The 25,678-nt window shown below is 37.9% G+C and overlaps 1 protein-coding gene across 50 annotated transcripts in view; it reads left to right on the forward strand.

The window, feature by feature from the left end:
• The window catches only part of PARPBP (PARP1 binding protein), a 268,079-nt gene that overhangs the window by 210,213 nt on the left and 32,188 nt on the right, over positions 1 to 25,678 (forward strand). For 24 of the 50 annotated variants that reach the window (XR_010148423.1, XR_010148427.1, XR_010148426.1 and 21 more), the window contains 3 exons: positions 8,581 to 8,814; positions 14,199 to 14,306; positions 24,747 to 24,917. Coding sequence is in view for 41 of the 50 variants with exons in the window: in XM_054663475.2 (XP_054519450.1) it covers positions 8,581 to 8,814; positions 14,199 to 14,306; positions 24,747 to 24,917 (513 nt within the window). In the remaining 9 variants the exon portion in view is untranslated. Of the gene's footprint in view, positions 1 to 8,580; positions 8,815 to 11,900; positions 12,244 to 14,198; positions 14,320 to 15,160; positions 16,054 to 24,746; positions 24,918 to 25,678 lie in introns of those variants that run through there. The other 26 variants (XM_063787037.1, XM_063787053.1, XM_063787054.1 and 23 more) reach the window with 7 other exon arrangements.

Genomic DNA, 25,678 nt, shown 5'->3' on the forward strand with positions numbered 1-25,678 from the left:
TTTGAGATACGTCCCATCAGTACCTAGTTTATTCAGAGTTTTTAGCATGAAGGGCTGTTGAATTTTGTGGAAGGCCTTTTCTGCATCTATTGAGATAATCATGTGGTTTTTGTCTTTGGTTCTGTTTATATGATGGACTACATTTATTGATTTGTGTATGTTGAACCAGGCTTTCATCCCAGGGATGAAGCCCACTTGATCTTAGTGGATAAGCTTTTAGATGTGCTGCTGGATTTGGTTTGCCAGTATTTTATTGAGGATTTTCGCATGGATGTTCATCAGGGGTATTGGTCTAAAATTCTCTTTTTTTGTTGTGTGTCTGCCAGGCTTTGGTATCAGGATGATGCTGGCCTCATAAAATGAGTTAGGGATGATTCCCTCTTTTTCTGTTAATTGGAATAGTTTCAGAAAGAATGGTACTAACTCCTCTTTGTACCTCTGGTAGAATTTAGCTGTGAATCCATCTGGTCCTGGAATTTTTTTTGGTGGGTAGACTATTAATTATTGCCTCAATTTCAGAGCCTGTTATTGGTCTATTCAGGGATTCAACTTCTTCCTGGTTTAGTCTTGGGAGGGTATATGTGTCCAGGAATTTATCCATTTCTTCTAGATTTTCTAGTTCATTTGCATAGAGGTGTTTATAGTATTCTCTGATGATAGTTTGTATTTCTGTGGGATCGGTGGTGATATCCCCTTTATCATTTTTTATTGTGTCCATTTGATTCTTCTCTCTTTTCTTCTTTATTAGTCTTACTAGTGGTCCATCAATTTTGTTGATCCTTTCAAAAAAACAGCTCCTGGGTTCATTGATTTTTTGAAGGGTTTTTTGTGTCTCTATTTCCTTCAGTTCTGCTCTGATCTTAGCTATTTCTTGCCTTCTGCTAGCTTTTGAATGTGTTTGCTCTTGCTTCTCTAGTTATTTTAATTGTGATGTTAGGGTGTCGATTTTAGATCTTTCCTGCTTTCTCTTGTGGGCATTTAGTGCTATAAATTTCCCTCTACACACTGCTTTAAATGTGTCCCAGAGATTCTGGTGTGTTGTGTCTTTGTTCTTATTGGTTTCAAAGAACATCTTTATTTCTGCCTTCATTTTGTTATGTACCAGTAGTCATTCAGGAGCAGGTTGTTCAGTTTCCATGTAGTTGAGTGGTTTTGAGTGAGTTTCTTAATCCTGAGTCCTAGTTTGATTGCACTGTGGTCTGAGAGACAGTCTGTTATAATTTCTGTTCTTTTACATTTGCTAAGGAGTGCTTTACTTCCAACTTAGTGGTCAATTTTGGAATAAGTGTGGTGTGGTGCTGAGAAAAATGTATATTCTGTTGATTTGGGGTGGAGAGTTCTGTAGATGTCTATTAGGTCCGCTTGGTGCAGAGCTGAGTTGAATTCCTGGATATCCTTATTAACTTTCTGTCTTATTGATCTATCTAATGTTGACAGTGGGGTGTTAAAATCTCCCATTATTATTGTGTGGGAGTCTAAGTCTCTTGATAGGTCTCTAAGGACTTGCTTTATGAATCTGGGTGCTCCTGTATTAGGTGCATATATATTTAGGATAGTTAGCTCTTCTTGTTGAATTGATCTCTTTACCATTATGTAATGGCCTTCTTTGTCTGTTTTGATTTTTGTTGGTTTAAAGTCTGTTTTATCAGAGACTAGGATTGCAACCCCTGCTTTTTTTTTTTTGTTTTCCATTTGCTTGGTAGATCTTCCTCCATCCCTTTATTTTGAGCCTATATGTGTCTCTGCATGTGAGATGGGTCTCCTGAATACAGCACACTGATGGGTCTTGACTCTTTATCCAATTTGTCAGTCTGTGTCTTTTAATTGGAGCATTTAGCCCATTTACATTTGAGTTCAATATTGTTATGTGTGAATTTGATCTTGTCATTATGATGTTAGCTGGTTATTTTGCTCGTTAGTTGATGCAGTTTCTTCCTAGCATCGATGGTCTTTAAAATTTGGCATGTTTTTGCAGTGGCTGGTACCGGTTGTTCCTTTCCATGTTTAGTGCTTCCTTCAGGAGCTCTTGTAAGGCAGGTCTGGTGGTGACAGAATCTCTCAGCATTTGCTTGTCTGTAAAGGATTTTATTTCTCCTTCACTTATGAAGCTTAGTTTGGCTGGCTATGAAATTCTGGGTTGAAAATTCTTTTCTTCAAGAATGTTGAATATTGGCCCCCCACTGTCTTCTGGCTTGTAGCGTTTTTGCCGAGAGATCCGCTGTTAGTCTGATGGGCTTCCCTTTGTGAGTAACCTGACCTTTCTCTCTGGCTGCCCTTAACATTTTTTCCTTCATTTCAACTTTGGTGAATCTGACAATTATGTGTCTTGGAGTTGCTCTTCTCGAGGAGTATCTTTGTGGAGTTCTCTGTATTTCCTGAATTTGAATGTTGGCCTGCCCTGCTAGGTTGGGGAAGTTCTCCTGGATAATATCCTGCAGAGTGTTTTCCAACTTGGTTCCATTCTCCCCGTCACCAATCAGATGTAAATTTGGTCTTTTCATATAGTCTCATATTTCTTGGAGGCTTTGTTTGTTTCTTTTTACTCTTTTTTTCTCTAAACTTGTCTTCTCGCTTCATTTCATTAATTTGATCTTCAATCACTGATACCCTTTCTTCCACTTGATGAATCGGCCACTGAAGCTTGTGCATGCATCTCATAGTTCTCGTGCCATGGTTTTCAGCTCCATCAGGTCATTTAAGGTATTCTCTACCCTGTTTATTCTAGTTAGCTGATCGTCTAATCTTCTTTCAAGTTTTTACCTTCTTTGCAATGGGTTTAAACATCCTCCTTTAGCTCAGAGAAGTTTGTTATTACCAATCATCTGAAGTCTTCTTCTCTCAACTCGTCAAAGTCATTCTCTGTCCAGCTTTGTTCCGTTCCTGGTGAGGAGCTGCATTCCTTTGGAGGAGAAGAGGCACTCTGCTTTTTAGAATATTTGGCTTTTCTGCTCTGGTTTCTCCCCATCTTTGTGGTTTTATCTACCTTTGGTCTTTGATGATGGTGACGTACAGATGGGGTTTGGTGTGGATGTCCTTTTTGTTTGTTAGTTTTCCTTCTAACAGTCAGGACCCTCAGCTGCAGGTGTGTTGGAGTTTGCTGGAGGTCCACTCCAGACCCTGTTTGCCTGGGTATCACCAGTGGAGGCTGCAGAACAGCAAATATTGCAGAACGGCAAATGTTGCTGCCTGATCCTTCCTCTGGAAGTTTCGTCTCAGAGGGACACCCGGCCGTATGAGGTGTCAGTCGGCCCCTACTGGGAGGTGCTTCCCAGTTAGGCTGCTTGGTGTTCAGGGGCCCACTTGAGGAGGCAGTCTGTCCGTTCTCAGATCTCAAACTCCATGCTGGGAGAACCACTACTCTCTTCAAAGCTGCCAGACAGGATGTTTAAGTCTGCAGAAGTTTCTGCTGCCTTTTGTTCAGCTATGCCCCGCCCTCAGAGGTGGAGTGTACAGAGGCAGGTGGGCCTCCTTGAGCTGTGGTGGGTTCCACCCAGTTTGATCTTCCAGGCCACTTTGTTTACCTACTGAAGCCTCAGCAATGGCAGACGCCCCCCACCCCCAGCTGCCTTGCAGTTCGATCTCAGACTAATGTGCTAGCAGTGAGCGAGGCTCTGTGGGCGTGGGACCCTCTTAGCAAGGTGCGGGATATAATCTGCTGGTGTGCCGTTTGCTAAGACCATTGGAAAAGCACAGTATTAGGGTGGGAGTGTCCCGATTTTGCAGGTACCGTCTGTCATGGCTTCCCTTGGCTAGGAAAGGGAATTCCCCGACCCCTTGCGCTTCCCGGGTGAGGTGATGCCCTGCCCTGCTTCAGCTCATGCTCTGTGCGCTGCACCCACTGTCTGACAAGCCCCAGTGAGATGAACCCGGTACCTCAGTTGGAAATGCAGAAATCACTCATCTTCTGCGTCACTCATACTGGGAGCTGTAGACTGTAGCTGTTCCTATTCGGCCATCTTGGAACCTCCTCCTAAAAATGTAACCTTTATAGATTCATTGAGGACTTTTGACTTCATTATATGGCAAATGTATATGACTTCATTAGGAGGCAATTAATATTTTGGCTTTCTTTCTTTGGAATTAGCTTCTTAGTTTGCATCTGACTGACAATCATGTTAATAGAGGCTATTTTTTTTTTTGCCTTAAATCGTCTTATTGAGAAACTTACAGTATTCCATTGCATAAAACAGATGAAGGTATTAATTTTATACCTTTATGGAAAGCAATTATAGTACCTGTGATTGACTGTCCGATTTGAAAATGATGTAACTGTGATCTAACAAGAAGAAACAGGTTTTTAAAATTGTATTGCATTTTATCACCCCTCTTTCCCCTCAAAACAATGATTTTACTTTAAATAGGAGAAGAGAAAGGAAATTGACATTTTTGATTACCTGTCATTTGTCAGATGTTATTTAATCTGTGTAATCTCATTTTATAACCAAGGAAACTGACTCAGGGGTTTCAGTATCTTACCCAAGGTCACATAGCCCATTAGTGCTCTTAAGTAGACCTATCTTTTCTTTAATGACAACAAAATGTCTAGTCAATTAAAAATGTAAAGTTTATTTAAAATTTTGAGTTATTAGAAAAATATGATATAATGTACAAAGTACGAATGCTCTGGAAAATATGTAACTCTTGATTTTCTCATTTTATTCTTGTGCAATACAATCCTTCTTATGTCCATCAGAGAATTAAAGTGGTGAACATTTTGAACTTCCTTCATATATTAGCCAGCTGGCATGTTTTCCTAGCAAAATATTTTCTGATTTGACCACAGACTCTCTCAATCAGTTGTTACTGGTTTGAATAATAGAATATGCTGTCATGGTGGGCACCTGATCATGAAAACTGATATCTGGAGTGCATTTTTATTTGGATTTAAAATGTTTTTACAATCCCAGTATAAACACTGTTAATCTAGTCAAAACTTTTTCTCACAAGATCAAGAGCTTGCATAGTTTTACTTTAACTAGTTATAGTCAAAAGGGTAAGAATAAGTTGTGCATTTACATTACACAAAATCTTAATTTATTTTAAACATGAAGGATGTCAGACTAAAAATAGTGTTAGGAATTTTTGAGATAAAACAGTTTAGTTTTAAAACTCTAAATAACTGGATTTATTTAATTTAAATAGCATTTGGAAATTTTCTGATGTGTAACCTTTGTGGGGTTGGGGAGTAAGTGTACAGTTTTTGGTACAATGCTGGAAAATTACAAGTATGTCCTACATTTGGAGAATAGATCCAACGTTTGAGAGTTACTGATTTTTTTGTTTTTGGTTATTCGTTGAACTAGTTGCATGAAATAGAATTAATTTCGATTTTCATGACACAACAGGCCCCTGCACTAAGGACAATGAGGATAATTTTTTTAGTTGTGTTTGTATAGATGAGTAAAGAGCTGCTTATTTTAAGGCAGTTTGGACACTTAGTCTTAAATCTGGATAGTAAGTACTACCAGTGGCTAATTATTATAGGAAGTATAAAAACATAGATTTAAAAGGGTCAAATATATAGAAATAATATTTAGGAGTACTTGATTTCTTTCTGTTTTTGTTGTGTAAAGTTTATATTGTAGTTTAGTTCTAGTGAACTATAGTTGTACTTGAATACCCACCCATCTTCAAATGCAATGAGTTGACAGATCTTGGTGTTAGTGGAAACTACTAAAATATTAAAGGAACTTAACTATAGAAGACAGCAATGTATTACATTTCATAAATCATATATGGATACTTAAAAATATTTAGTACTCATGGTGTATTAAAAAGGAGTAGTTAGAATTTAATTTTTGCTGAATTAGGGCTGGCAGCTTTTGGAAGGCATCATTATTAATTTCTAGAATATTAATGAGGGAGCAGAATGGAATCAATAAAAAAAACCTTCAACTTGTTCACTGAGAGAATTTATTATGCAGATGTTGAAGAAGACTTTAAAGAAAGCATTATAGTTAGATAAAATATTAGCATGCAAACATGTTGGTAACATTAGTGGGTCTCTAAGCAAATATATGTCACTGTAGCCAAGTTATAATCTGTTTTATTTCTCGTGGGAAAGATAGAAATTCTGTCAAAAAAGAGAAAGAAAAAGAATAATTTTGCCTGATTACTAACATCTGACAACTTATAGAAAGAAACCTGTGTCTTTTTAGCACTTGTTTGTTACAGTTTCATGTGTCCATGAACTGAGAAGAATCAAAATTAATCTCTGGCTCAAGGTTTTACACTTGATCTTAGCCAAAAGGCCAAGAAGCAGTGGCTCAAGGTTTTAGCACTGATGTTTTGCTTTCCTAGTAATAGTAATGAAACATAATTTTATTGCTTCAAAGAGAATAAAATACCTAGGAACCCAACTTACAAGGGATGTGAAGGACCTCTTCAAGGAGAACTACAAACCACTGCTCAATGAAATAAAAGAGGATACAAACAAATGGAAGAACATTCCATGCTCATGGGTAGGAAGAATCAATATGGTGAAAATGGCCATACTGCCCAAGGTAATTTATAGATTCAATGCCATCACCATCAAGCCACCAATGGCTTTCTTCACAGAATTGGAAAAAACTACTTTAAAGTTCACATGGAACCAAAAAAGAGCCCGCATCGCCAAGTCAATCCTAAGCCAAAAGAACAAAGCTGGAGGCATCACACTACCTGACTTCAAACTATACTACAAGGCTACAGTAACCAAAACAGCATGGTACTGGTACCAAAACAGAGATATAGATCAATGGAACAGAACAGAGCCCTTGGAAATAATGCCACGTATCTACAACCATCTGATCTTTGACAAACCTGAGAAAAACAAGCAATGGGGAAAGGATTCCCTATTTAATAAATGGTGCTGGGAAAACTGGCTAGCCATATGTAGAAAGCTGAAACTGGATCCCTTCCTTACACCTTATACAAAAATTAATTCAAGATAGATTAAAGACTTAAACGTTAGACCTAAAACCATAAAAACCCTACAAGAAAACCTAGGCATTACCATTCAGGACATAGGCATGAGCAAGGACTTCATGTCTAAAACACCAAAAGCAATGGCAACAAAAGCCAAAATTGACAAATGGGATCTAATTAAACTAAAGCGCTTCTGCACAGCAAAAGAAACTACTGTCAGAGTGAACAGGCAACCTACAAAATGGGAGAAAATTTTTGCAACCTACTCATCTGACAAAGGGCTAATATCCAGAGTCTACAATGAACTCAAACAAATTTTCAAGAAAAAAACAACTCCATCAAAAAGTGGGCAAAGGATATGAACAGACACTTCTCAAAAGAAGACATTTATGCAGCCAAAAAACACATGAAAAAATGCTCACCATCACTGGCCATCAGAGAAATGCAAATCAAAACCACAATGAGATACCATCTCACACCAGTTAGAATGGCAATCATTAAAAAGTCAGGAAACAACAGGTGCTGGAGAGGATGTGGAAAAATAGGAACACTTTTACACTGTTGGTGGGACTGTAAACTAGTTCAACCATTGTGGAAGTCAGTGTGGCGATTCCTCAGGGATCTAGAACTAGAAATACCATTTGACTCAGCCATCCCATTGCTGGGTATATACCCAAGGGACTATAAATCATGCTGCTGTAAAGACACATGCACACATATATTTATTGTGGCACTATTCACAATAGCAAAGACTTGGAACCAACCCAAATGTCCAACAATGATAGACTGGATTAAGAAAATGTGGCACATATACACCATGGAATACTATGCAGCCATAAAAAGGATGAGTTCATGTCCTTTGTAGGGACATGGATGAAATTGGAAATCATCATTCTCAGTAAACTATCGCAAGAACAAAAAACCAAACACCTCATGTTCTCAATCATAGATGGGAATTGAACAATGAGAACACATGGACACAGGAAGGGGAACATCACACTCTGGGGACTGTTGGGTAGGGGGAGGGGGGAGGGATAGCATTAGGAGATATACCTAATGCTAAATGACGAGTTAATGGGTGCAGCGCACCAGCATGGCACATGTATACATATGTAACTAACCTGCACATTGTGCACATGTACCCTAAAACTTAAAGTATAATAATAATAAAATAAAAAAATTAATCTTTATGACCATATTTTTAGACTAAACCCTTGGAATATTATGATATATGGGAATTCACTATGGCAATGAGAATTTTAAATACGAGATTAAAAATAGATTAGCCAAAAGAACGAAAAGGAACTAAAAAGAATAAAAATTTTCCCCCATCAATAGTACTTAAGTATAGTTTACTGCCCACCCATCCATCCATTTTAGGTAGAAGAAATTTGACGAATTTCAAGAAATGTAACAGCGGCTATGTATTTACCAGTTTTATCATGTGCAAACTTGCCTTAGTTGTTCATATTTTATAAAATCATGAAAACCTTTTTCTTTTATATCTGGTTTCCAAAATTGTCTCATAGTTCAACTTGGGTGTTCTCTTCAAACCCACAAAAATTGAATGTAGACTTTACCAAAATTTAATTTGTATTTCTTATCTCAGTTATAAGTTATTGAATATTCTGATACCCAACTTTATTTTTTTTTTTTTGGCATTATCTTTTTCAGCACAGTGGAGAATTTACAGTCTCTCTCAGTGATGTTTTATTGACGTGGAAATACTTGCTCCATGAGAAATTGAACTTACCAGTTGAAAACATGGACGTGACTGACCATTATGAGGACGTTAGGAAGATTTATGATGATTTCTTGAAGAATAGTAATATGTTAGATCTGATTGATGTTTATCAAAAATGTAGGGCTTTGACTTCTAATTGTGAAAATTATAACACAATATCTCCTGTAAGTATTTTTTAAACAATTCTATTTTAATCAAATTAAAATTTAGCTCTATTTATTTTGAATTATAGTATCACCAGTTATAGTAACTTGGTAATGTTTTTGCTTTGTGAATCATGTTAAAAATGGGAAAATTTAGCTACCTGAAAGCTACTTATTACTTGAAAGAAAGATTTTGTGGTAAATTTTCTTGGACTTGTGTTATTGTTATTTAGTTGCTATACGAATAGCTTCTTATTAGATCAAAAATTCTTAACAAAGAAATTAGTCCCAAATGCCTGATTTCTTTTTGAATCATGTCAAAGATTGCTTTTGTATTCACTTTCTTGATTTAATGTGCATCTGTTCATTTGGCATATGTTGGATAAGTGATTGGTATGACTTTTTCTATGGATTAATAATGTTATTTTACTACATATAGGTATCATTTATTTTATGAAAATAGTATTATGCAATATACATGAGATAATAGACTATTCTTTTTTTGCACAAGCATTTTCTTAATGGAGTATAAATGTAAAAATTAAATGGAGTAGTATCCCTTGCAGTTTGGTTTTGTCTACGTTAGAATTTATAAACTGTTTTAGAATATATTTGGGTGTATCTAGTTATTTTTAAAGTGTTGGAAATATTTTTAGTTATTTGAACATTTACTGAGTGCCAATAAAGTAGTAGTTAAATCGTGGCAATAAATAACTGAAGCTGGAATTAGAAGAAAATGTTTGCTATATTTTGTAAGATAATCAATTATTTTATAAATATTTCAACACAATACTTGAGAACAGTGTTTTAGCTGATTATAATAGAAACCTCCACTACAATAGTTATTTAGAGAAAAATAGAAGTATAACTCTTTTATGTAAGATGTCTAAAGATATGCAACCAGGACTGATATGATAGCTCCATGGTTATCAGAGACCTGGACTTTTTCTATCATTCTGCTCGCCCATTTTAGTCCTTGGTTCCTACCCTCAAGACCATTTTATGGTCCAAGATGACTGTTGGAGCTCCAGCCATTATATTCATTATATTGGTATTCCTTGTACCAAGAAGTAGTAAGGAAGTACAGCACTTTGCTTTTCTCTTAAGGGTACATAGCTTTTTCTTTCATCTTATTGCCAAAAGGTTAGTCACATGGCTGCAACAAACTGCAAGGGAGGATGGAGAATATAGATCTTATTCTGGGTAATATCTTGCCAGAATAAAAACAAAAGCTCTATTACTAGGGAAGAAAGGGAGAATGGATATTGGCAGGCAGCTTGCTGTCTTTGCCTCATTGAACTATCGTAAAAACCTTTGCCTTGTTACAGCTTCCTCAAAACATATCCACACACATGTACAACTACACTATGGTAAGGATACTTGTAAAGATAGCTTTTTAAATTCTTCCTTAGCTATATTTTATTTGCTTGCTTACAGAGATGATTTTTGTCTATTTTTCACATAGTTGATTTAGAGAGGCTTAATCATATATCAGTACTGGATTGTAGGACAACAAAGATCTTAAAAACCAGTGACAGTATAATCTACCTGAGGTCTTCGGGCACATTGTTTTCCTTCTATTCCTCGCCCTTGTCTAAGTTTCCTCATTTGAGTGGGTTAAGTTATAGTATGATATATATCAGGGTACAAGTTTGAGGTTGTCTCTGTGGGAGACTCTCTCCAAATGTCATCATGTCATCAGGAGTAAAATTGAAGCTGCTAAGATGGTAGTACATGAAGTAGAAAATGTTCTGCATTTTAACCGTGGAAGATCAACAACTTAATCTCTGATACTATTGTTTGTTCTAGGGAAATTTCCAGTGCGGGGAAAAAGTAGACAGGAAAACATATCCCTAGATTGATTTCTCAAAAATGCACTAAGTATAATCCCAATTTTTGCTAAAAGTCTCTTTCAAGGTACATATTAGAATATTCCAAACAGTTTTGAATGTCATGATCCTGAATTTTCATAATCCTGATAAAGTTTCTTTGTTTCATATTTGTTGTAGCTGAAATAAGGTAGGGATTATGAGGAATTAAGATAAAGCTAAGTCAGGGCAATTTTGGGAATGTGGTCACTTAAACAGTGCCCCTTCCCTCTTCACTCCCTACTTACGATTCCTCTCCTAAGGAAAATGGATTCAGGGCCCATGGGCATCTCGGAGCATACAAGGCCTTAGATTGTAACTGGAGACTAAGTAGAGAGATTTGATTCAGGGCTTGCTTTCTCATGAACTGAGCAAGTATCTGGAAGACAGGATCAGAGACCTGGGGTGAGGAGCAGAAATGGTTAATCCTGAGAAGAGCTTAGCCTCAGAGATCTGTGGATGTCTTTGGGGGAAGGTCAGCAAATGACCTCTGTAGGTACGCTCATATTCCCTGACCCTCAAGCCAAGAAGTAGCTGAATAGATGGGCTCACTTCTTGTTGGTGAGGCTTGGGAGAACACAAGACTCTTCCTTAGCCTCAGCAGATGACTGGTAGCCTGTTTGTTTGTCCACTGCTGCTCTGTAAGTATAGATACAGTTTCAACTTCTATTACTTGTAGAACTGTCATCACTTAAGCTACCTCAGCAGTCAGATCTGAGTCCCAAAAAGCTAATGAAGAAAACAACACACCATTTAAGGGTTTCCAGCAGCCAGAGAAGGATGACAACACACATGCGTAACAGAACAGAGCTACTGGGGGGAATGACAGCAACTTGAATATGTATAAATGTTAGGTACTTGGGAAAATTCAAGAATAGCACCTCAACATAAAACTATGGATCTGGCAAAAAAGAAGGCAGTGCACCTGCGTGGGCCTGGGTCTGGGTGGGGGTGCCGCGGGTGCTTCATGATGCTGGGCTCTCTGGGATGGGGGGATGGCAGAGGGTGCTGCAACTACCCACGGAAGAATGCAGCCGAAGGCATAGGTTTTTGGCTTTAACTTCTTTGTGATGAGAAGGCCACCCTTGAGAAAGCTCATAAAATGTAGCACCTCTGCAGAAATGGTCCTTAGTTGGAGCCTGCGGCTGCTGGGAGATGCATCAACATCAGTGAATGGGGTCCTGTGGGTGGGTCCCTGATGCCTGCACACTTTTTAGGACCTTCTGATCTACCTGGCAGGGGTCAACTATACAGCCACCTTCAGAAAGAGGAAGCTTGCTGCTGCCTAGGCCAGATCTCTTGGCTCCTGGGGAAGATCTACCAGTGTCAGCCTCATTGACTCTGGAGCGGCAGAAGGGAGAGTCCCTCTTAGCTTGGAGCTGGTCCCTAAACTTGAGATTGCCTGGGATTCCCATCACGGTCCAGAAGAAGAGACGAGACCTGAAGAAGCTGGCGGCTGTCATGCGGCAAGTGAGACAATGGGAAAGCCACCTGCTTCAGAACATTGAAGAAGCCACCTGGCACCAACTCACTGTCCAAGCTGAGAAGAAGGAACCAGGGACCCAAGGAGCTTCAGTTTAATGTAAAACCAGGAGCAAACCTCCGAAGTCCAGACATCTCAGAGAAATGCTTTTTTTGTGTACACATGGTTACCAAATACAGAGCTAGATTTTATTTTTGTAAATATTTGCATCTCCTACTTTATCAAAAAGTTTTCTTTTTTCTTCCTAAAAACCAAAGAATGCTTTTATTTCCAACTGCATCCCTTGCTCTGCTGCTTCCTCGCTCCTCTTCCTAGATGTTGGGCAGGTGGGCTGGGTCTTCTCAGGGATGCAGATGAAAGCTTGTTGCTAGAGTGGAATAAAAAAGGGCAGCCCCTGTTCGAAATCTCAGACTGGATTGAAAAACACAGGTCATAATATAGTCTAAGTCCATCTAGGATCGTCTGTTTTAAGAGACAGGTGTAAAGATTTACTCTCAAACTGCAGGATGGGTGGAAAGTATTCCAGATCAAGGTTCCAGTTCTCCCTGGGAGCACCCACATTTCTTTTAAGGTTTCTAGCAGAGATGTAATGATGAAATTACTCACAAAAGGGATTAGATGCAGGCTGGTAGTTGCAGTTACTGGGTTACTATAAATTTCGTGTATTGATGTTCTACATATGTGGTAAGAATTTATTTACTGTGTAGTATGTTTAAACATTTGTAAGTTTTATGAGCTAGTTCCTCCTGTATAAGCTGACAATTCAAGTTGTTCACTGTTTTCCTGTGACAGTTATTATCTGGTTATAAAATTATCAGATAAAAATAAGAGAAAGTTATTACTTTTTCAAATACAACACGAAAGTATAAAAAAGCAGACTTTCCTTTGTAATTGCATAACATTGAGATAAATACTTCAGAGTAATTTCGTCTGATACTTATTAAAAATCATTTTCATGACGATTAAAAAAAAAAGGGTTCCCAACCCTTTGGTAGATCAATTCAGACCAAAATTAGTTTCTTGAAAATAAAGCACAATAAATATTTAAAGCACAAAGAAAAATATTAGGTAAAGAAATCATGAAGTACTTAGTAATTTTCCAAGTAGAAGAACAGTAAAACAAAAAAAAAAAAAGGAAAAAAAGGAGTTAAACAGAAACAGATGCATAAGAGGCTATAATTAAATACATAATAATTTGATATAAATATATTTGTTATAAGACGTATTTTCCTTAGCTGAAACAAAAGCAGATAGCACCGTTATTGTAGGTTGGCCTTTTGAGATATCTTTTCAGGTTCTTTGCATGTCTGACACCCATGGTTCCACCTGGACCTACCCAGAAGCAATTCAGCATGCAGGACGACAGCTTTGATCCCCTATGATATCATCTCTGCCTCCACCAATAAGCAGCAAGCCTAGCCACCCCTCACCCCTTCTTCCAAATTGCCTTTGAAAACCCCCTAACCTATGAGTTTTGGATGAGCTTGGTTTGAATACTACCTGTCTCCCACGTGGCATGGCCAGCCTTGTGCCTATTAAACTCTTTTTTGAGACAGGGTATTACTCTGGCGCCCAGGTTGGAGCGCAGTGGTGTAGTCGCAGCTCACTGCAGCCTTCCTGGGCTCAAGTGATCATCCCACCTGAGCCTCTTGAGCAGCTGGGACTACAGGCACATGCCACCATGCCCAGCTAATGTTTTGCATCTTTTGCAGAGACAGAGTTTCATTGTGTTGCCCAGGCTGGTCTTGAACTCCCGGGCTCCAGCAATCCACCTGCTTTGGCCACACAAACTGAGGATTACAGGTGTGAGCCACGGTACCTGACCCTAAACTCTTTCTTTACTGCAGTTATGTAGTCTTTATTTGTGTAGCACACAGGAAGAACCCATGGGCAGTTACATTATGAAGTTTAATTATATGTATTCTTAATGATTGCTGACAACTGTCAGGTAATACTCTCAACTGAAACATCAATGACACTGAGTAGAGCTTTGTGTGAAGTATTTTTTATAGTCAGCATAGCATTTTATTAGTAATACTCTATGTTTTCTACAGAGTCAACTACTGGATTTTCTGTCTGGCAAACAGTATGCAGTAGGTGATGAAACTGATCTTTCTATACCAACATCACCAACAAGTAAATACAACCATGATAATGAAAAGGTACTGATAAACTGTGAGTAAATTAAAGCAGACTATAATCCCTTTCAAATCACTGAATTTGGTGGTACCTTAAAGTTACTAATGCTTTGTAAAAAATTTTTTTACAAATCTTTAGTTTGTTTAAAACTGTATTCGCAAAGAATAATACATTGGAGGCTGGTGAGAATGTGATAAAAGAGTCTTTATGGTTTGGGGCCAAGGTAACAGGCATTGAATAAAAATAGTTATCATTCAAAGTATCAGGAAAGTAATTGAAGGTCCAGTTTGTCAGAGTTCTTTGACTCTCTTTGGTAAACTTCACATTTACTCTTTTAGATGGTTCATCCTTGGGAGAATATGCTCAACTGAAAAATCTGGTCTGTACCCCTTGCAGTAGTACAACTCATATATCAGGAGTTTGGATGATAGGGTTTGTCGTATAAACCACCGAAAAGTAGTGCCACATACAAGTTTGGTTTAATATAATTTACGTTCAGCTGAATACTATGCTGGGTACCTAAACATATATGGTAACCCCACTAACCATAGTAGTAGTACTTACGAAAACGGGGACTAAACTATGACCTTTTTTCTCTCTTGCCCAAATTCCTATTTAAGGGGCCTGGGGAGTCATACCTTCTAAACTGTAACATCTCATCAGATGGGTTTTATTTAACCCTCTATAATGTGGTTTACTTTCCAGCCTGACTCTGGCATAACATCACATGACAGATAGAGAAGGAAATAAAAATATTTTTCCCCAAAATATGTTTCTTTGCCATATTTTGAAGTGGTCCTACAAAGCTGTCTTTTGTGGAGGAAAATTTGCGTTTGTAAAGGATCTCTATCAATTAACTAAATCTTTCCCCTTCCAGGCCCTCCCAGTCCTGAAGAGATAACTGAGAGTCTAGCACCTTTTAATAGGAAGCATTTGCCATCTATTGTTCCTAAGGGTGGCCACCTATGAGACTTCATCTACATAATAAGAACCTTGGTCTTCACAATCCCATATCTTAAACCAGAGACTCCTTTCTACTGATTCCAGGTCTTTAGATAATAATTCTTTCAACCAATTGCTTGCCAATCAGAAAATCTTTGAATCTACCTATGACCTGTAAGCCCCATTTCAAGGTGTCCCACCTTTCCAGGCTGAACCAATCTTTACCTCACATGTACTGATTGATGTCTTATGTCTCTCTAAAACATATATTACCCCAGCTACTTGGGAGGCTGAGGCAGGGGAATTGGTTGAACCAGGGAGGTGGAGGTTACAGTGAGCTGAGATTACACCACTGCACTCCAGCCTGAGTGACAGAGGAAGACTCCATCTCAAAAAAAACAAAAACAAAACAAAAAAACCATATATAACCAAGCTATAACCCAACCACCTTGGGCACATGTTCTCAGGATCTCTTGAGACTACGCCTCAGGCCACTGAGAGACAGGACTAGCTGGATTTCCTAGGCCGACTAAGAATTCCTAAGCCTAGCTGGGAAGGTGACCGCATCCACCTTTAAACAAGTGGCTTGCAACTTAGCTCACACTCAACCAATCAGGTAGTAAAGACAGCTCACTAAAATGCTAATTAGGCTAAAACAGGAGGTAAAGAAATAGCCAATCATCTATCGCCTGAGAGCATGGTGGGGAGCGGGCGGGGACAATGATTGGAATATAAACCCAGGCATTCAAGCAGGAACTTCAACACCCTTTGGGTCCCCTCCCATTTTATGGGAGCTCTGTTTTCACTCTATTAAATCTTGCAACTGCACACTCTTCTGGTCCGTGTTTGTTATGGCTTGAGCAGAGCTTTTGCTCCAGTCCACCACTGCTGTTTGTGGCTGTTGCAGACCCGCTGCTGACTTCGGTAGGGTGTCCACTGTGCTCCTGATCTAGCCAGGCGCCCATTGCCGCTCCCAAGTGGCTAAAGGCTTGCCATTGTTCCTGCATGGCTAAATGCCCAGGTTCATCCTAATCGAGCTGAACACTAGTCGCTGGGTTCCACGGTTCTCTTCCGTGACCCATGGCTTCTAATAGAGCTATAACACTCACTGCATGGCCCCAGATTCCATTCCTTGGAATCTGTGAGGCCAAGAACCCCAGGTCAGAGAACAAGAGGCTTGCTGCCATCTTGAAAGTGGCCCGCCACCATCTTGGGAGCTCTAAGAACAAGGACCCCCTGATAACACCATGATCACTCATATTTGGCTCAGAATTAACCTTCCTTTTTTTTTTTTTTTTTTTTTTTTTTTGAGACGGTGTCTCCTTCTGTCACCCAGACTGGAGTGCAGTGGTGCAATCTCAGCTCATTGGAAGCTCCGCCTCCCGTGTTCACGCCATTCTCCTTCCTCAGCCTCCCGCGTAGCTGGGACTACAGGTGCCCACCACCACGCCCAGCTAATTTTTTTTTTTTTGTATTTTTAGTAGAGATGGGGTTTCACCCTGTTAGCCAGGTTGGTCTCGATCTCCTGACCTCGTGATCCGCCCACCTTGGCCTCCCAAAGTGCTGGGATTACAGGTGTGAGCCACTGCGCCCGGCCCAGAATTAACCTTAAATATTTTACGGGGCTTAACTCTTGGCAAAGTTTCTGTGATTAATAAAATCATCATTGACAAGATGAGAATTTAAGAGTGTTGAAAAAAGTAAAATTATATTCAACATATTTTAATTATTTTTGTTTTATTTATTTTGCTTATTATTTTTTTGAGGCAGAGGCTCACTGTGTTGCCCAGGCTGAAGTGCAGTGTGGCACGATCTCCACTTACTGCAACCACTGCCTCCCAGGTTCAAGCGATCCTCCCACCTCAGCCTCCCAAGTAGCTGGGATTACAAGCGTGCACCACCACGCCCGGCTAATTTTTGTATTTTTAGTAGAGACCAGGTTTTACTATGATGGTCAGGCTGGCTTCGAACTCCTGACCTCAAGTGATCTGCCTGCCTTGGTCTCCCAAAGTGCTGGGATTACAGGCATGAGCCACTGTGCCCAGCCAACATATTTTAGAAATACGATATGTAAATGGTCTAGAATGCATTTACTTCCAAAATCACCTGCTCCAGTAAGTTAACACATTTGGTGAATCACCTTCATTTTTGACAAACATTGCTGAGGTAGATTCTTCTATATGTCCCATGTTAAATAGATTGCACTTAAAATATATATTTTATCAGTGCCCTCAAATACTTGTATGTCTCTTGTAATACTCTTGTAATACTCTAGATTTAATAAAGTGTTTTATATGTGCATCTGATATTTTTTCTGTCCTATTTGAAAGTAAGTTGCTGACATGTGGGTCCCTGGAATTCCTTAGCGTACATTTCCTAAAAGTAATGGCATAACTGCAATATAAGAAATAAGAAAACTTAAATAAGTATTTTAAAATATCATTTACTAACTTCCATATTTAAATTTCTCCATTTGTCCCCAAAATGGTTTTATATCTCCTTAAGACTCTTTTACTCCAGAAGAATTCCCCTAATCTTTTTTTTTTTAATTTTCTGATTAATTCCTTGTGGTATTATTTAACTTGTTTCTCTATTTGCTGTATTTCCAATAAACTGGAAGTGATATCTGAAATCTTGCTTAGATTTTGGTTTAATATTTCCTAAGAAATACTTCTTAACTGATGCAGAGTATTTCATTTTATATCTTATTGGGAAACAAACTCAGGTTATCCTGAATTGCCAGGTCTCTCCAGTACAAAGATGTAGTTTCTCCTTTGCTGTCAGCAAAGATCTGTGAGGTGACACTTTGGCACTGTATAAATAATCCTGTTTCTCAATAACCTTTTATCTAATGGTTTTAAGCATTGATGATCCTGACTTGAATCAGTTATTTCTGTAGTATCTATAGAATAGTGAGATTCTGGCCAGGCATGGTGGCTCACGCCTGTAATCCCAGCACTTTGGGAGGCTGAGGCGAGTGGATCACAAGGTCAGGAGATCGAGACCATCCTGGCTAACACGGTGAAACCTCGTCTCTACTAAAAATACAAAAAAGTAGCCAGGTGTAATGGTGGGCGCCTGTAGTCCCAGCTACTCTGGAGGCTGAGGCAGGAGAATGGCGTGAACCTGGGAGGCGGAGCTTGCAGTGAGCCGAGATGGTGCCACTGCACTCCAGCCTGGGAGGGAGTGTGAGACTCCATCTCAAAAAAAAAAAAAAAAAAAAAAAGAATAGTGAGCTTCTAATTCTGTTATGTCTTTACATTAATTACTTGCCATTTCTCAGTAAAGCTTTATCTTATCAAATGAGATGAAGTACCCTTCTCTAAAAATCTCAGGGTAACTCCTCAATTCTCTACCAATTTAGGGGTTAGTGTAATAGTTAGATATAATATAAGCAAATTAGATATTCTTTTATTGCTCTCCTTTTTGTGTGTCTATTGTATGGATTCATGAATTTATATTTATTCAGTGTTTTAAAATGAGTTACACTCATTAATCTTTGATGCTAAAATAGAGGAAGCTGCTTCAAGCAGGTTTTTGTCTCTTTTTTACATGCTCTAGTAGACTTTTCAAGCATTTTCCTCTTTTCTGGTACAAGAAAATATCCCAAGCCCACCTTGAATGTTTCCTGCCCAGACCTGGTTCCTTTTAGAGATTTGTAACTATTTTCTCTTGCTTGAAATTAATTTTTCACTTACATTTCCTTTCTTTTCCCTTGATGCTCCAAATCTTGACAAAGTGATTGCCAAATTGCCTGATCTTTTCTCGGTGGCGCTTAAGCAGTGTATTTGTGTATCAAAAGGGTAGATTACTTAAAGATCTCTTTTATCTATCCTGTATGTGCTATAGGGAGGAAATTATAATTGTTATATTTGTATTTTTAAAGAGGAATGAACCAATTTGTATATGTGAAAAGAATTAAGCTTTTAGAACTTCGGCTTATAAAGTTTAAAGGGGTATCTGTGACTAAAGATTATAAGCATGTAGTTTCCTGATTTAAACAACACTGATAGTTTCATTGTGTTAATTCTCTAATTTCTAACTTTTGCTTTCTTGGATTATATTTTCTAATAGAATTTTACCTACTAGTTCAACTAATGGATTTAATTTTCTGAGGAGTATTAAATTGGCAGCCATCTTCCTAACCATGCTTCTGATACTTGCAGTTTCTAATTTTTCTTTTTACAAGGTCTTTTTGGAAGTCAGTGTATTTCTTTTTTCCCCTCTGAGACGGAGTTTCACTCTGTCACCCAGGCTGGAGTGCAGTGGTGTGATCTCAGCTCACTGCAACCTCCGCCTCCTGGGTTCAAGCAATTCTCCTGCCTTAGCCTCCTGAGCAGCTGGGATTACAGGCACGTGCCACCACGCCTGGCTAATTTTGTATTTTTAGTAGAGACAGGGTTTCACCATGTTGGCCAGGCTGGTCTTGAACTCCTGATCTCGTGATCCACCCACCTCGGCCTCCCAAAGTGCTGGAATTACAGGCGTGAGCCACCGCACCCGGCTGGAAGTCAATGTAGCTCTAATTAAAATCCTAATGTGAATTTTTGGGCTGCAGTCTTGCAGAGAAATATTTTGACCATCAAATGTGTTTACTAATATGACACCGGAGTCTTCAAGTAGGTGAATGGATTGAATTTGAGAAACAATATTTTTGTTTCCTTATTTTATTTTACTTCATTTTATTTTTCCTAAGGTACTAAACCATTGCTTTTAAAATTCTGAAGTAATGAAGGGAATAATAGAATAAAGGCCAGAAAAAGAAAATCATCAGTTAAAAAAAAAAATCTACTAAGTATCTTAGTTTTTGTCCAAATTTTTTTTTGTCAGTATATATAAGCATTTATGCATTGGCAAACAAAAGTTGAAAAAATACCCTGTATAAATTGTTAATCTTCTCAGCTTAGAAAAACTGACTTTCTTCAAACTGAGGTTGAATATCTGCCTCTCAGTAAGAAGAGATAGGAAAAGAAACTTGGAATTGTCAGAAAGCTTAAATAAAATTGTCCAGCTTCTAAACAAACATTGCAAATACTTTGTGGTATGGATAGAATCAGTTTATTAAACAAATAAACAGAACAGTATCCTTATTTTTGGTGTTTTGGTAAAGGCTTCAATCTTGTGGATTTTTTCAATTTAGGCCCTTGCTCTTGGACATCATAACTATACTTATGTGGACTGCTTTTCCAGGGAACCTCTTTAAAACTCACTTGTAAATACAAGAGCAAGGAAACCATAACAGCCATGTTATCTGACCATAATAAGAGGGATAGATTTCCAATTGCAGCCATGAGCTAAAAGAAACACTCTAACTCTGAGGACTCCAAGATGTTTTTCCCTGAAGTTTGCCCAACATCACAGATCAGAAGGACAAAATTTGCTAACCTTAAAGAGCAAGTTGTAGATGTGAGAGCTTAAGCCCTGGTTTTGTACCCAATTAGGATCAGGTATATACATATTTGTTAAGTTCTTGTTATTTTTGAACAGCAGAAGCACAGTGACATAGAGATTGCATTAAGTTAAATGTAGGAAAAGTTTCTGATTACAATGTGAATGTCACTTTTTCTCTGCTTTGATTTTCGGTAAATTGTGTTATTCTTCTCAGATGTCAAAGGAATACAAAGAATTGTGTTTTAGACAGACTATTGCACTGTGAAGTTAAAATGGAAACTCATATTATAGACTTGTGTAATAGAAGTATTGTGATTTACTGTGAAAGTAAAGATAAAAGGGCGTTTGAAATATGAGCAGAGGCTGGGCATGGTGGTTAACGCCTGTAATCCCAGCACTTTGGGAGGCTGAGGCAGGCAGATCACCTGAGGTTAGGAGTTTGACACCAGCCTGACCAACATGGAGAAATCCCGTCTCTACTAAAAATACAAAATTAGCCAGGCATGGCGGCACACGCCTGTAATCTCAGCTACTTGGGAGGCTGAGGCAGGAGAATCGCTTGAACTTGGGAGGCTGAGGTTGTGGTGAGCCGAGATCGTGTCATTGCACTCCAGCCTGGGCAACAAGAGGGAAACATCATCTCAAAAAAAAAAAAAAAAGAAATATAATCAGAAAACTATATTATACATTATTTTATAAAATTTTAGGAGAAGCCTTAAAGCTTATTTTTATTTGGTTGTGACTTAGAATACCTTTCTTTGTAAGGCACCATAATAAAAAATATGGCATTTATTTTATCCCAGGTAAGTTTTTTTTCTTTGGAGACAGTCTCATTCTGTCGCTCAGGCTGGAGTGCAGTAGCACTATCTTGGCTCACTGCAATCTACACCTCCCAGGTTCAAGTGATTCTTGTGCCACAGCCTCCCGAGTAGCTGGGATTACAGGTGTGTGCCACCACGTCCAGCTAATTTTTTTGTATTTTTAGTAGAGACAGGGTTTCACTGTGTTGGCCAGGCTGGTCTTGAACTCTTGGTCTCAAGTGACCCACCTGCCTTGGCCTCCTAGTGGTGGGATTACAGGTGTGAGCCACCACACCCAGCCTCAGGTAAGTTTTTCTTAATAGATTTTTAATTTTGAAATTTTTAAAGAGTCAAATTTATGTATTAATTTTTCTTTCATTCATCATTGAATGAAAACTCATTGAGAACCTATTGACAAAAACAGATTGATTACCTACTATAATGTGAGTCATTCTGTTAGGATCTAAGGACAGATGATTTGCTCTCATGGAACTCACAAAGTAATAGGAGGATTAAGAAACGTTATCAGAAAGTGGCTAGGCATGGTGGCTCATGCCTGTAATCCCAGCACTTTGGGAGGTCAAGGCAGGAGGATCACTTGAGCCCAGGAGTTCAAGATTAGGCTGGGCAACATAGTGAAATATTGTATCCTTAAAAAAATATTAAAAAGAAAAGTATGCAGAGAATTATAATAGGGTGATATGCAGAGTTATCACAGGATGGCAGGAAAGAGAATACATGAATGTCTACTTTAGACTGGGGAATCAGGGAGCATCTCTGAAAAGGTAACATTTACTTAATATGCAAGAAAAAATCTTTCTCATGGTTAATCTTTAAACTTTGTTTTCTTGTAATTAATTTTGCTTTAATTCTATCTCGAGTCCATATTTAAGGCAATGCTTTCCTGTCCAGTGAAGTTTTTCTTTCAAGTTGACCCTGCCTGCCTCCTAGTCTTTTAATAATTGTTTTTTACATGGAAACTTAAACCGTCAAAATATATTATCTTTTGAATTTATTTTAAGGTGTATATGCTTAACAACTATCTAAGAGGCTTGCTAAGGATTTGTAATTTTTTATTGCTGCCTTTTTTAGTTTCTTTTATGCTTCAAAAATTTAACGTGATTAGATTGAATATGATGAAATTTTAGTTTTAATAAGGGAAATATTTTCTTAGCATTTACAGATGATAAATTCCAGGGATATTAGTTGTGACTGAAATTACTGAAGGATTTTTGAATTTCATGTGTTTTGAGTGGGAATCGAGTTTAGAATTCGTGAGTCTGTTATCTGAGGGAATAGGCAAGAATATGATTTCAAGTGGACAGTTTGGGAACAATAAGAATTAGAAACAGGATTCTAGAGCAGAAGGTGGGATCGAAGTAGTTGAGAAGGCAAAAATAGGAAGAAAATTCCATGCAAGGAATTTAATTTTGCGCTGCTCATGGTGGCTCACACCTGTATTCCCAGCACTTTTGGAGGTCAAGGCAGAAGGATCACTGGAGCCCAGGAGTTCAACACCAACCTGGGCAACATAGTGGGACCTTTTCTCTACAAAAAATAAAAACGTTTTGCTGCTTGTGGTGGCACATGCCTGTAATCCTAGCTACCGGGGAGGCTGAGGCAGAAGGATCACTTAAGCCTGGGAGGTTGAGGTTACAGTGTGCCCTGATTGTGCCACTGCACTCCAGCCTAACAGCAAGACCCTGTTTCTCAAAAAAAGAAAAAAAAAAGGAATTTGATTTTGATGAAATGAAATTTATCTTTTTATTTTTCCTTTTCTCATTGTGCTTCTGGTGTCTTATGTAAGAACTCTTTGCTTTATTCCAGGTCATGCAGATTTTCTATTATGTTTTCTTTTAAAAGTTTAATAGTTTATATTGCACATTTATAGACTTATGATCCACTTTGAGTTTACTTTTATAAAAGGTGTGAAGTTTAAGTTGAAGTTCATGTGTTTTGCATATGGATGACCAATTGCTCCAACACCAATTATTGAAAAGACTGTCTTTTCTTCATTGTTCCTTTTGCACATTTGTGAAAAATCAGATTGCTATATTTGTGTTGGTCTATTTCTGCACGCTATTCTGTTCCATTGAGCTGAGTGTTCTTTCGTAAATACTACTCTATCTTAATTATTGTAATCGTATAGTAATTTAGATTGTTTCTCAGCATTTTTAATATACTGTTCCAATATCAGCTGGCCTACATACTTCTGGATGATTTGTTAACCTTATTATTGTTCCTCTGTAGGTAATGTGTCATTTTGTTCTGGCTGCACTCAAGATTTTCTCTTACCTTTGGCTGTCAGAGTTTGTATTCATTTTGTTTGGTTTTCCTACTTAAATAGCTTATTGGATCTATAAATTAATGTTTTCTACTAAATTTGGGATGCTTTGGGACAAAATGTATTCATGTATTTTTTCTACTCTTTTCACTTCTCTTCAGGGATTCCAATTACGTGTATGTTTGACCTCTTAAATTGTCTCATTAATCCCTTTGATTCTTTCATCTTTTTTGTTGTTGTTGTTCTCCTTTGTTTTTCAGATTTGATAATATCTATTGGTTTGTCTATAAGTTCAACAATACTTTCTTCTACTCTCTCCAAGTTGCTGTTGAACCCATCAAGCAAATTTTGTTTTACTTATTGTACTTTTCATTTCCAGAATTTATTTTGTCCACTTTTCTGTTGACATTCCCTCTGTTAATTTGTTGGTAACAGATATTCTTTTAATTCATTGAACATATTTCCTGTTAATATCTTGAACATAATTCATAATAACTGCCTTGATGTTTTTCTCCTAAACTCGGCATCTAAGTCTACTTGGTGACAATTTCTGTTGACTACTTTTTACCTTGAGTAGGGGGATCACACCTTCTTTTTTCTTTGTTTATTGATTTTTGGATGAAAACTGGATATTATAGGTAATATTTTATAACAACTCTGGATTCCTCTATGTTCTTCTGAGAAATATTGTGTTTTCGTGCTAGTGGGCAACTGACTTGCCTGAATTCCAACTTAATACTCTGTCTCCATTCTATGTTGGTATACAACTGCTGATATCTGTTCTTGGGTCTTCCTTTGCTGCTTTTTTTAGCTGGATTTTTGTAGGTCTCCCCTCTGCCTGCCAAATTTGGTAGTCAGTCAAGAATTTGGGGAGAGATGGAGTTTATTGATTGTCCAACCTGTTTTTATATGGCAGTTTTCTTTTTCTAAAGAGTTAAGTGAGGTATTGTGATTGAATGATTATATACATTTTTACTGCATATGAAAAAGATTATGGATTTAGAAGAACTGCAATAAAGAAATTAACTGAATATTTTATTGCACAGGTGCAGCTGCTAGCAAGGAAAATTATCTTTTCATATTTAAATCTGCTAGTGAATTCAAAGAATGACCTGGCTGTGGCTTATATTCTCAATATTCCTGATAGAGGACTAGGAAGAGAAGCCTTCACTGATTTGAAACATGCTGCTCGAGAGAAACAAATGTCTATCTTTTTGGTATGGATGTGTGACATGTTCAAAATTAAGACTCCTTGCACAGTGGATCCATGTATCCTAATATGCTTGTAACTAGGATGAAACAACTTTTAAGTGGTTAATTTATGTTCTACCTCTGTATTTGAAAATCCATGGTATTTTAATTTTTTACCATATCCTTCAAGTTTGGTAAAGGAGAATTTCTCTGAAGCAGTGTTTCCTTACATATGTTCTGTATAGTGCTAGCCCTGATAAATTCTCTGTGAATAAATGTTTCCAGTGTCAAAACGTTTCTGTTAAATGTTCTTTGAATAAATGTTTCCAAGGGCAAAATGTTTAGAAGTAGTATATACCCTTATTGGTTATACATAATCCATGATTGTATATAAGAGCTCTGAGAAGTCCTGCCATAAAGAAATCTGCTTGTAGCAAATTAAGCTTGTTATTTAATCTGTTGTTTCCTAATTTATTTGACCATGGAACTTTCTCCTAAATTATCGACATTTCACAGGATTTGTCTTTCTTAGAATGTACCTTGGAACATTTCATGTTTGATTGGAACACTTACGTACAGCTATCACATATGTATTTTTATCATTGTAAGGACAAACCTTTTGAACTATACATGATCCCAGGATGGGAAAGCTGTATGTAACTTAGTGATTATCTAGTCTGTATTTTTATTTTACAAATAGAGAGGCTGAGGTTTGGAAGTGTTAAATTGCCCAACCAATTCACCTGTTTAACACAACAGATCAGCTGACGCTAAAAATTCCCTTGTT

The sequence above is a fragment of the Pan troglodytes genome, chromosome 10 (genome assembly GCF_028858775.2).
Source record: "Pan troglodytes isolate AG18354 chromosome 10, NHGRI_mPanTro3-v2.0_pri, whole genome shotgun sequence".
In the NCBI taxonomy this organism is placed as follows: domain Eukaryota; kingdom Metazoa; phylum Chordata; class Mammalia; order Primates; family Hominidae; genus Pan; species Pan troglodytes.